Below are 11,855 nucleotides of genomic sequence, written 5' to 3'. Positions count from 1 at the left end.
AAGCAACCAGTACCACCACTCCCCCACATGGCTCACAGCTGTCCCCATGGTTGGCTTTCCCCTAGGAGGTGGGGTCCTGAGGATAAGAGGACCTGGCTGGACCACCTCTCTGTAGAGCCCCGATAAGATGCCAACAGTACCTGGCTTGTGGAAAAGCCTAGAAGCGGGATATCCTGAGCCCTAACGCTTTGTCCTGGAAGACTAGGTGGGTGGGGCTGGATCTGAGCCCCCACCCCCATCCCTCCCCCATGCCCACCCATCCCACACCAGGCCAAGGTCTCACGTGTAGTAAAAAGACTTTATTAAGAAGGCTTTGAAGTCAAAAAATAAAACTCTTGATACAATTTTCTGAACCCTTAGGTCAGCTCAGCAAATATATAATCAGTAATTTAGCTGTGTAAGATTAAAGGTCCGTTACTTTATTTAAAATAAAATATATTTTAGTCTTAAAATTTATTCCATAAAGTACATATTTCCCTATAAATTCCCTACATATACACAAGAGGTAAAAAGTAAAAGTTTAAAAAAAAAAAAAAACAACAAAAATTAAAAACTGTCAACAGAAACCACAGCAGAAAGGGATTAATAATTAAAAAAAAGTTAGAAAGTTCCGGACGCCCCTCGCCCCCTCCCCCCCACCCCCCCTCCGGCCTGCGTGCGGCTTACATACTACAGGGTAACCATATGATACCCCCAAAGGGAGCCATCCTCCTCCTGGGAAGTTTCTGCAGAGGTTGAGACCGTGGGAAAACAAACACTGTCAAATTGATATCCGCTACATACAAAAGAAGTACAACCCAGAGTTGTAAAAATCGTGTTTTGTTTTTTCTTAAAAAGATCACCCTGGGCTGGGGGCGGGGGGGGGGGGGGAGGAGGGGGGAGGGAGTATCTTAAATAAAAAGTGCAAGCAGGCAAGCAGGCCTTTTCTCTCTGGTTTATTTTAACCTGTCCACTCAATACTGTTATTTGTTAAGAACTGAGGTGCCGCTTGGCCGCGTCGTCTCCACGCCTGGGACCGAAGAGTTAAAGCTCGTCTGTAAACACTGGCCACGCAGCCTGCCGCCCGCCCCCTCCTCCCCTCCAGGCCCTGCGCACCCACCCTGCGCCCACTGATGGCCCCGGGGGGTGGGGTGGGGTGACCGCGGGTGCGCGAGGGGCCCAGCTAGGAAAAGATATGAATGGCCTGGGTGGCGGGAGTGCGGCAGGCCGGGCACTCCGGCTCGCTCTTGCCGCAGATGCGGACGGCGCAGTCCATGCAGAAGAGGTTGTGGCCGCAGGGCACCAACGCGGCCATCACCTCACCCTCGGCACACACCACGCACTCCCGCGCCAGGGCCGCAGGCGCCGGGGCCGCTGGGGGCTTTCGGCCGCTCTCGGGGGTGTTGGACTCCAGCGCCGAGCACGAGGAGGCCGAGGAGCTGCTGGGCAGCGAGGTGGCTGTGGAGAAGCTGGCACTGCTTGAGAAGGACGTCAGGGAGCCCTGTGGGGGCCGCCAGGGCAGGGCGCCCACTGGGTCCGGTGTAGGCCGGCGGGCCAGCGGGAGCTCCAGGCCCAGGCCACCGGGCTCGGGCAGCGTGGGCGAGTGGCGTGGTGTGCCGGTCCCGCTGCTGCGGCGGGCACCCGGGGCTGGAGGCACGGGGGCTCCATTGACCGCCGAGCAGCCGCCGAAGGCCGGCAGCGGGGTGGCCCGCTCAAAAGGCGCCCAGATGGTGGCCGCGGTAGGCACGGTCAGGTCCAGCGCCAGGAAATCGAAGCCAAAGTCGCAGTCCTCGGGGGCGGGTGGCCCCGTGGGGGCCCCAGGACCGTCCCCGCCGAAGGTGAAGCCCCCGTTGCCAGAAGCGCTGTAGGGGCTGGCGGGGCCGGCGTCCGGCACCGGCACAGGCATTGGCGGACCCCCACGGCTGCCTGTGTAGAAGGACTCAGGGCCTCCCGGGGCGCCCAGCGCAGTGTCCCCACGAAGGCTGGCTGTGGGTGCTGGGGGCCTGCGGCCCGGGTTGGGGGCTTTGGCCCAGAGGCCCGCAGCCGCCCCGAGCAGGTCCAAGCAGACATCTGTGCCGTTGGAGTGGAAGTCGCTGTCGGGGCTGGCGTCGGTGAAGGCCCCTGTGCGCAGTGTGATATGGGCTTCGATCTCCTCGCGCGCCCGGTCCACGTTCTCGGGCATGCCCGTCACGGCAAACACCGGCTCCTTGTCGCGCCCAGGCGTCACGATGTACGTATGCGTCCGTTGCTGGATGCGCTTGATGGTGGCGCCCTTGGGCCCCACCACCAGCCCTACCACGCGGTAGGGCACGCGCACCTGGATCGTGGTCTGTCCGGGCAGGTTGGGTGGGCCCTGTGCAGTACCCGGCAGCCCGCCCGCCTTGCTCCGCGTGGCCCGGATCACGGAGAAGTGCTCGGCGGCCGACAGGATCTCACGCTTGGCCATCTCCACGTCCTCCTTGCGGCCGGTCACGATAAAGACCGGCTCCTCCCCTCGCACCGGAGTCTTGATGTACGTATTTGTCTTGGCTCGAAGAGCCTTGATCTTGCACCCTGGGGGTGGGGGAGGGGGAGACATGGTGAGGGCGTGGACCCCTCCCCAGGACAGCCCCTCCAGGGCCGCAGCTGCATGGGACAGCCGGTGACCTGGGTGGGAGCCCCTACCTTCCAGCTGTAACATCAGACTGCCGCTCTACATGTCCTTCTTCCTCTATAGAGACAATGGTCACTGGATTCAGGGCTACCCCAACCTGTCATGACCGCACTCTAACTACATCTGCCAAGACTTGCTCAGTAAGGTCACATTCTGACATTCCAGGTGGACATGGATTTGGGGGGACACCTTTCAACCTACAACAGGGCCTCTCTTTGCCTTTTTGACAATCCCTCTGCTATGGGGCAGGGGTGTGTAGGACCAGAGGGGACAGAGGCCCAAGGATGGAGGGAGGGACACAGAGTGTCCCTGAGATTACAGTCATGTGAAAACAGAGCCCAGGGCTGGAGGGAGGTGGCCACAAGCCCCAGGATGCCAAAGTTTGTGAGCACCACTGGAAGCCAGGAGGCCAGAGAAGATCCTCCCCTGGAACCTCTGAAGAAGCACGCCCCCTGCCGACACCCCGATTTCAGATTCCCACCCTGCAGAACTGTGAGCGTTCTGTCCCAGTTTCAAGCCATTCGGTCCACTGTACTGGACAGAGGACACTAACTCAGACTCTCTGACACCAACTCCCAGACTGCCTGGAGGGGAACCTGAGGCCCGAGTGGTGGGAATGTCTGGTCATATGACCCTCCCCCAACAGCAGATCCTGCACCCCAGGTAAAAACACCTCCACAGGCCCCCAGTGGTCCCAGTCACTGAGGGGAAGCTGGAGACATGCCCTGGGGGTTCATCACTGCTGCCCAGGTGGGCTGAGGGTTGACCCTGCAGAAAAGGGCCAGGACATCTGTTGAGGAAAGGATCAGTCATGCAGGGTCCTTGACTTGGCACCACACCCAGCATCTGGCAGCCCTCCCAGGGCTAAGGGGAAGCTACCCCCGAGGAATCTAAATGCCAGGTGTGGTTTCACTGGGCCCCTGACACCCCACCCCCACCCCAGGGCCTTCTGAGACATTTTGACCTGGGGCCCAGGAGACTGGGAGTCCCCCCACCCTCTAAGCACTGGGAAGCCAGAAGGACACAGGAATATTGTTTCCTAGTGGCTCTGAGTGGAGTTAACAGTGTGGCTAAGTTCTCAACAAGAAAAGATACAAAGTTAGCCCGCAAGCCTTCTGCTCTGATTAAGTCAGACTGATGGAGCCTGGGTACCGGGGCAGGTGCCCCTAACTCACAGCTGAATAAAGCGGGGCAAGTGAGCAGGGGTCTGCCATCTCTCAGCCTTGACTCCTGGTCCCTGGCCATTTCCTCCATGCCCACTCGGGGTCCTCCCCTTGGTGGCTGCCCAGCCTTTCTGGCAACTCCAAAGGCACCCTGATCCATGGCTGCCTCCATGCCTGCCCTGATGGTCTCCTCCCTACCTAGCTGCTGGGAAGGGCCTCTCCTGCAGTCCCCTTGCACCTGACCTTTCCCATCTGCAACGTCACTCTCATATCCTCTGCCTTCTTTGCATCACATCGCAGCATGGCCTGCCCTCCTCCGGGCACGCCCACCCTGACTATACTGGGTCAGGCCCCAATACACACTTCTCAGACCTTATGTCTAACTTCCTGAACTCTCTGAGACTCGGGGACTGTGATGTAAGGCTGGTGCACTGGGGATACCATGGGCATCTGAGGGACCATTTCATGCCTCAATTTCCTCATCTGTCAAATGAGAGCAGAAACAGACCCAGCCTCATAGATTTGGGGCAGGATCTGATGGGCCAGGGACTGGAGCCTGCCATTGTGAGGGAGCCTCAAGGAGGGGGTTGAACCCTGTAACTTCCTGTTCATGGGACCCCATCCTGCCCTGACCTGAGAGCAGCCTCGGGTGGAACCCTCAGTGGCCAAACAGAGCCCAGCTCACCACTCCCACTTCAGCTGTGATAGCCACTGGCCCCCCCAACCCCACCTACACCAAGACCCCTAGAGGTGGCAGAGCTTGGGGACATGGAACTGCACAAGACAGGAAACTGGGGCTCCAGGAGTTACCCTGGGGGCTACTGCCAACTGGTGGGCACAGCAGAAATGCAGATTCCTACACCCTGCCCCTACCAGGATTCCAACTCAGAGAACTGGGGAGGGAGGGTAACTTCCCCTGGCCCTAGCAAGCCCCATAGCTGCCAGACCTGCCCTCAGAGAGGCAGGGCCTTGGGTCCCCACAGGCAGCCTAGTTGCAGGCAGTCCTGCTTCCTGCTGCTCACATGAGCCTGGACCAGGATCCAGGCCACCCCTGCACTGAGTGTACTAGGCATTCAAGGAACCAGGCCCCAACGGAGCCCATGCAGGTGACCACAGACCACACTTATCCAGGGAACCTCAAGGCCACGTGGGGAGCCAAGGGCACCACCCTGGGAAGGAGACTGCGTGCTGGGGGAGCGCTCCTGGTTAAGGGGACAGTGGGGACAGCGTTCCACAGGCAGGTGGGTGCTGGGACAACCCAGCGGGGTGCTGTCCCAGAGCAAGGCTGAGTCACAGTCGGATGTCTGGGGACAAAGCTGGCTACCGTGTGAAACAGGGACTCGTTGTGCAAGCAGGGAAGGCTTCAACCCCCAACCTGGGCCTGGGGATGGCTCTCTTCCTATGCTCCCTACTCTGAGTGGGTAGATAACATCAAGGCATGGCCCCCCATCACCCTAGGATTATCCCACAGAGATGGGGCCACACACAGGCAGAGAATAGCAAGCAGAGGCCCCTCTCACTGAGGGACAATGAAGGGGACCCTAGGTGGCTGGCAGGTCACTTGTTCCTGACCATGACCTAGTGGGCTGCAGGCCAGGCCTGGTGCTTAAGACCCAATCCCAACATCCCAGTCATGGCCACATTGCAAACTCTAGCAAGGGGAGCCAGGCAGGAGGGCACTGGGGTGGATGGGGGCGGTTTCAGAAGGAACTGGGCCAAGGTCAATGGCAGCAGATGTGTGCCAGCCCTGTCCACTTCTGACGACAGGCTGGGGTGACACCCCCCAACTGATCCTTCTGCGTTTCCACTTTCTTATTTGTGGAAAGGGGTCAGCTCCTGACACACCCAACCCTGGAGCCAGTTCTCTCCCAGCTCACCTTTTCTTCCCGCAGTGCAAAAAGAGCCTGAGACTAGAGTACAAATTCCAGCCCTACCAGCTGGCTCTGGCTGCACTTCCACCTTTGCCGCTTTACCCTCCTGGCCTGGAGGTGGCAGGTCCTCTCTAGGGGATACTGTCGGGCAGGCTGAGGCCCCCACTCAGTGGGTCCTCTCAGTCCCTCAGGCCTCTCAGCCTCAGGGACCAGGAAGCACCACAGGGGTCACGGTCCCTATCCCTTGCCCAGAAGTGGCACAGACCTAGGGGGGAGAAGACTGAGGCTCACAGAGCAGCGTGGGGTTGTCAAGTAAAGGGAAGGCCCAGGTCTGTGGCTCTGGTTGCCAGAGGAGGCTGGACAGATACGCACCCCCTCCACGAATTCCAGGGAAGGGGTGGCCTTGGACCAGGGGTCAGACAGAAGAGTAAGTTCAGGGCAGGCCACAACCCCTGCACTCGGGCCAGCAGAGCAGGAAAAAGGGATAGGCTCCATGTTCAGGAACCCACAGGTAGATGGGGCGGGGTGGGGGACTGTGACCAGAAAAAGGGCATAGTGTCTTCCAGGCTGTGCTTGAGGACTGGTGAGGGAAGATGGGAGCCACAGATACTTCAAGAGTGGGGAGCAAGGGCTGTTGAAGCTGCTGACCTGTCCTGGCACGCATGCTCCACCCCGAGGCCCTGCACCCAACTTATTATGGGGCGGCGACTGTGTGCCAGCCGGGACTGGGCGGAGAACCAGCATCTTTCATAAGAATTTTCATTGAGGTGCTCACCCCCACCCCCCATCACAGAGAGGAGCCACCCTAGATGTGGGGAGAGCTCTGGAGGTCCCTGCTTTGCTGCCTGCCATCAGTGGGAACCCAGATGAACACCTGGTAAGCGGGTACCAGAGGCACAAGTAAGAGACAGACGGCTCAGATGAGACCAGGGCTTGGGTCCCTCTTCCTGCTGCTCACACCCCCCAGGTGCTGCCGCATGCATCCACAGGGGGCTTGCCCTCATGCTTCACCATCCACGGATCAGCCTAGTGACCTTGGGCGGCATCCCCAGCCTCAGTCTCCACATCTGCCCACAACGAGCTTCTGGACACTTGGGGCGTGGGGCGGCTGTCTTCTTCCAGGTCCCAGTACGGTTACAGGGGACAGGGCAGGGAGGGGAAGTGTTCAGTTGGGGTCTCTTGGTGCCTGCCCATAGCCAAGGACCCCCTTAGGGCAGTCCCCCAACCTAGCACCACACCTGACCCTCCTCATGTCCACATGTAGGGTGGACAAGTGAATGACTGAATGTACCTGCAGCTGAAGCAGCAGGCTTGCTGGCCCCAAGGCCCCACCCACCCAGAACTAGTAGAGGGTGGTGTCCAGGCATCCCTGTGGTCCTCTGCCCGTGGTAGTTAGGGTGACAAGTCATCTTGCAACTCAAGCCCCCCACACCCTTCTCTAGCTCCCGTGACCGAGGTCCCAGAGGCAGGGTCCCCCAGTCCCATCTCAAGCTCTGCCCAGGCCCCACCCCAAGTTCCAGAACCTGGCTGACCAACAGGGAGGCCAGAGCCCAGAGGTGCGGGCAAGAGAAAGTTGAGGCTGGTGGGCAAGCAGCTAACAGGGTGGGTGGGTGTGTGCTGGGCCGGGCACTGCCCACCACCCTCTGGCCCGCCCGCCCCGCAGCTCCAGGGCCAATGAGCGACCGCCGGCCTGATGTCACCCAGCCTGGCTCTCTAACAAAGAGAACAATGGGGCGGCTGCAAAGACCTCTGACAATGCCGCTTCGGGACCCCCACACTCTGGCCAGAGGAGGGCTGTCGGGCTGGATCCCCCCAGGTGGCTTTCACAGGCACCCCAGATCCCTGACTGGGGGCTGACAGCCGGGACAGATACTCGCTCATCCTGTCCTGCTCCCCCACCCCCAGCAGGGTGCCCAGGCAGGCAAGTCCTGAGGTGTACCCTCTTTGTGCCACTAAATCTCTCTCCTGACCCTGCCAGAATGCCCTCGCCCCTAGCCACCCTCACGCGCGAGCGAACCGCCCTGGGCCATTTCTGGGTGTGGAGAGGGCACTGCCCGGTCAGACCCCTTATCCCCGGGATGGAACCTCCGGGAGCCCAGGGCCCAGGCAGTGAGCTGCACGCAGGGTGCTCTCCAGGCTGGAGGAGCCCAGACAAAGGCGGCAGCGGGGCCGGAGCGCCGAGGGGAGGAGCGCCGGCCGCGCCCAACTTTCTCCCGCGGCCAGCGGCAGGACAAAGGCGCACAGGCGGCCACCGAGGCCCGAGCCCACGCGGGGCGTGGCCGGGATCTGCTGTGCAGCCGTGGGCTGGGCTGGGCGGCCCCTCTGGGGGCGAGTCGCGCGGGGACCCCTGGGGCGGCACCCCCGACGGCGGCCACTCACCCTGGCGACCCACGATCTCGGCGACGTGCTCGGAGCTGGGCACGGGCACGCACTCGGTCATGTTCACGCTCTTCTTGCGGCTGCCGATCACGCTCATCTGCTCGGCCAGCAGCGTCGGGGGGCCCAGCGCCGCGGGGTGGGGCGCGAAGCCTGCGAACACGTCGGGCGGCGACGGCCGAGGCGGCGGCGGGGGGCTCACGTCCGGCTCCAGCAGCGGCAGCGGGCCGGGGGCCACGGCCACTCCGGGAGCCCCCGTCTCAGGCCCGTCGGGGGGCGCCGGCTCCGCCGCGGCCCCGCCGTCTGCGCCCCCACTCGCTGCACCCGCTCCGTCTCCGCCGCCCGCGGTCGTCCCCTCCTCGTCCTGGTCGCCTGCGCCCCCCAGCCCCAGCCCGGAGAGCTGGTCCAAGGCCAGGCGCAGCGCGGCGGCCGCGTCGTCGGGCTCGGGCGGCGGCCGGGGCGCGGGCGCGGCCTCATCGGCACCCTCGGGCGGGGGCGGTGGCGGCGGCGGCGGGGGACCCGGGCTGGGGTCCCCGCAGACCGGCGCCCCGGGTCCGCCGCCGCGAGCGCCCCCGCCGCCGTCGGGCTGTCCGGTGGAGCTAGGCATGGCGGCGCTAGCGCTCGGGCCCGCGCTCCCGCCTCCCGGCCGCCGGCCGCCCCCGCCGCCGCCGCCGCCCGCGCCGCCGCCCTCCGCCTCTGGGAGCCCGGCCGCCGGCCGCCGGCATCCAGCAGCGGGGCGGGGCGGCGGCGGGGCTGCTCGGGCGCGGGCGGCGGCGGCGCGGCGCGGCTCTGCTTGCTTCTCGGCGGCGGCGGCTAGTCGGCGGCGGCGGCGGCGGCGGCGCGGACGCTCCTTCCCTCCGCCCTCCCGCCGCCTCCCTCGGGCCGCCGGCCGCCCCGCCCCGGCCCCGCCCCCGTGACGCGGCCTCCGCCAACAATGGGGCGCCGGGTAGGGCGCACGCGCGGGGCGGGCGGGGCGGTCACGTGGCGCGGACATCCCTGCCGCGGGCGCTCCGGCGGGCTGGGCGCGCTGGCACGTGCGGGTGCGGTCGCAGGTAGGTGCCCGCGGTTGCCCGGGCCCAGGGTGCGCGAGGGCGTCCGGCCCCTTCCTCGCCTCTGCGCCGGAGTCCCGGGCTCCCCACTCCTAGACCCCTAGCGCCCCGGCCGGGCTCGGTACTCCAGACCCCTTCCTCTCCGCGGTCCCCATGCACACCTGGCCTCTGGGCACCCCCGGGAGGTCACGGGCACCCACATCCCCTGAGTGGTGGTGTTTCCGGTCGTGGTCTGGTTTCCACAGGCCAGAGCCCTCGGACGTGAGCGCCGCTGGGTAAAATTCTCGAGAGCGGCCCCGCGTGCCCACGCCTAAGGCCATCCTGTCCTAGTGGCCTCCAGCAGCCCTTCGGGGCCTTCTTTTTGCCTTTGGGGCGAAAGAGCCTTCTGGTTTCCCTTTACAGGTAAGTAGATGGGCTGGGATTGGCCCGCCGAGTCGCTAAGGGGACCTTGGCCTCAGTCCCTGGCTGGACACCGCGGAACCTCAGGACAGTTGCATGGGCTCTTTGGGTGGGAGAGGGGACAGCCTGCCCCTTTGCCCAACACTGGTCTCTCCCTTGGATCTGCTGCCATCCTCACCGGACTTGGGTTCCTGCCTCGAATTCCATGGAGTCCCTCAGCCGTAGCTGCTCCCATGACTAGATAGTCCTTCACCTGGTCTCTTCTCTTCATGGACTCTTGCTCTCCGGGCAGGTGCCCCCTACTCCTCGAAGTCCTCAGCTCCCTGCCTCTTCCTCATGCCTTTCCCGACCCCCAGGCTGCATTCCACCCAGTTTCTCTCTTGGGGTCTGAGAGGAACTTTTTTCCTTTTCTGTTTGAATGCTGTCAAGTATTGATTACTTCATCCTGACTTATGTCTGTCCCCTCCCTCCTAGGACCGGGCTCCTGGAGGCAGGCACTGGAGCTACAGAACAGCTGGGCTCCCAAGAAGCACTCGGTGTGTGACTCTGGCACTCCCTCGCAGACCTCCCTCTGTTCTAGCCACAGGCTTTGTCCTGTCTCCTCACCCTAAGTTCTGCTGGCTGTAGCTGGTGTTCAGGGCACAGGGGGACCTGCCCTGGCTCACCTGGCCAGCCTCAAGTCCCCCTGGGGGCAGGGTGGGGGGGGCCTTGGTGCCTACTCATCCTTACCCCCAGCTGGGACCCCACCCAGGGTGGCATGCTGGAGGCTGAGAAAGGGGCTCGGGTGGGGTGAGGAGAGGTCAGGAATGGAGGAGACAGTGTTTGAGCTGGGGCAAAGAGTGGTATCCAGCCCTTACTGGTGACAGACGGGGAACAGGCCAGAGTGACTCGTCCTGTGGGTGGTCAACACGTGTGCATGCACACACGTGTTCTTCAGACAGGCTCGGACTGGTGAGAGTTAACAGCACAGTAGCAGGAGTTCAACATTAGCAGGCACTCTCCCAGAAAGTCAAGCAAAGAGACAAAAGGTGGGGGAAGAGAAAATAGAGGAAAGGGAAAGTGGACGGAAGTTGTCCAGGAAATAATGGAAGGGATAGTGGAGCCAGAGCCTCCAAATAGCTAGGACCCCACAATTTGTTCTGGGGACTCAGGTGTCCTGGGACCACTAGGGCTTTCAGATCACATTCCAAAGTATCAGGAAGAAAGCCGAGGTTCCTAGGGAAAGTGATGACTGACCCCAAGGTCCATATCAAGAGGGAGGAGGAATCAGGATGTTTCAGGCTGGCAGGTCATCACAGATTAGCTTAGTATACTGCAGGATGCACTCCAGCAAAGCAAGGGAGTAAGTAAATGAAGAAACAGGTGCTGCTCCATGAAGGTGAGTTATGTGGGGCTGGATGACATATGAGGGGTTTGACTGAGGCCACTGAGGGTGTGAGGGGAACCGATCATCAGAAGCAAAGACTACGATTTTAAAAGAAGGCTGTCAGGCAAGAAATGGACAAGAATGAAGAGAGAAAAGGGGGAGCGGGGACTCTAGGGCCTTGATTTCAACATGCAGTTGGAGACACCTGAACAATGACCTGTTGTATGTACATGTGGATTTGTTCATGATGGCCCTGTGGTGATGTGCTTTAAAAGTCCTTTTAATAAAAAATAAATAAAAGTCCTTTTAGAATTGCAAACCACCAATCTCTTAAGTGATTTTCATGCTGAAGTATTTAGGGGCAGGGGGTGGTGTCTCCTTTGAAATATACCAGAAATAAGATGAAGGGAGGGATGGACAGAAAGATGAATGGGGGTTGGGGGAAGCTACAAATGAAATGGCAGTTCTGGACCCCTGGGCAGGGTATTCCCCTTGGCACTGTGGACATTTGTGGCTGGGTCTTTCTTGATAGCTCAGAGGTAAAGAATCCACCTTCCACTGCAGATGTGGGTTTGATCTGTGAGTGAGGAAGATATCCTGGAGGAGATAGCAACCCACCCCAGTATTTTTGCCTGGGAAATTGCATGGGCAGAGGATCCTGGGGGGCTACAGTCCATGGGGTTGCTAAGAGTTGAACACGACTGAGCAACTAACCAACAGCATCCTCAGGGAATGGGGGGGGTGTGCTTTGGGGTATGGAGCAGCCTTCCTGGCCCTACCCACTTTATGCCTAGAGTCACCTCTGCTCTACTCCCTGGAGTAGTTTTCTGTGGCGCCATCTCTCCAGCCTCCACCCCTGAATCACAGGGTGTTCATCTCCCTGTGTGGCTATGTCCTCACTTTTTATAAGGGCACCAGGCACTGGGTTCAGGGTCACTCTACTCTTGTGTGACTTCATCTTAATAGTGACGTCTGCAAAGATCCTAGTTCCACACAAGG

The 11,855-nt window shown here is 61.4% G+C and overlaps 1 protein-coding gene and 1 long non-coding RNA gene across 2 annotated transcripts; one reads left to right on the top strand and one right to left on the bottom strand.

The window, feature by feature from the left end:
- Positions 1-279: 279 nt before the first annotated feature.
- MEX3D (mex-3 RNA binding family member D) lies at positions 280-8,918 on the bottom strand. The gene is made up of 2 exons (XM_055430625.2): positions 8,046-8,918; positions 280-2,532 (listed from the first exon to the last, which is right to left on the bottom strand). Exons 1-2 carry the CDS (start codon positions 8,647-8,649, stop codon positions 1,163-1,165), a joined length of 1,974 nt encoding a protein of 657 aa, XP_055286600.1. The 5' UTR covers positions 8,650-8,918; the 3' UTR covers positions 280-1,162.
- A 102-nt stretch (positions 8,919-9,020) lies between these two features.
- Positions 9,021-11,178, top strand: LOC129559435 (uncharacterized). The gene is made up of 2 exons (XR_008686537.2): positions 9,021-9,094; positions 9,337-11,178. It is a non-coding gene; the product is annotated as an uncharacterized LOC129559435 (long non-coding RNA).
- The last annotated feature ends 677 nt before the right edge of the window (positions 11,179-11,855 follow it).

This window comes from Moschus berezovskii, chromosome 8 (assembly GCF_049115385.1).
Source record: "Moschus berezovskii isolate FMDL1 chromosome 8, NW_MosBer_1.0, whole genome shotgun sequence".
NCBI lineage: Eukaryota > Metazoa > Chordata > Mammalia > Artiodactyla > Moschidae > Moschus > Moschus berezovskii.
Note: the sequence above shows the minus strand (reverse complement) of the source record. Positions and strands in the feature narration are given on the sequence as shown.

What these genes read in the sequence shown, in the direction of transcription:
- MEX3D (XM_055430625.2), bottom strand. Translation starts at nt 8,649, where the DNA reads ATGCCTAGCTCCACCGGACAGCCCGACGGCGGCGGGGGCGCTCGCGGC. An exon ending in CGAGATCGTGGGTCGCCAGG is followed by an intron (nt 2,533 to 8,045) that starts GTGAGTGGCCGC and finishes CCCCACCCCCAG; the next exon opens with GGTGCAAGATCAAGGCTCTT.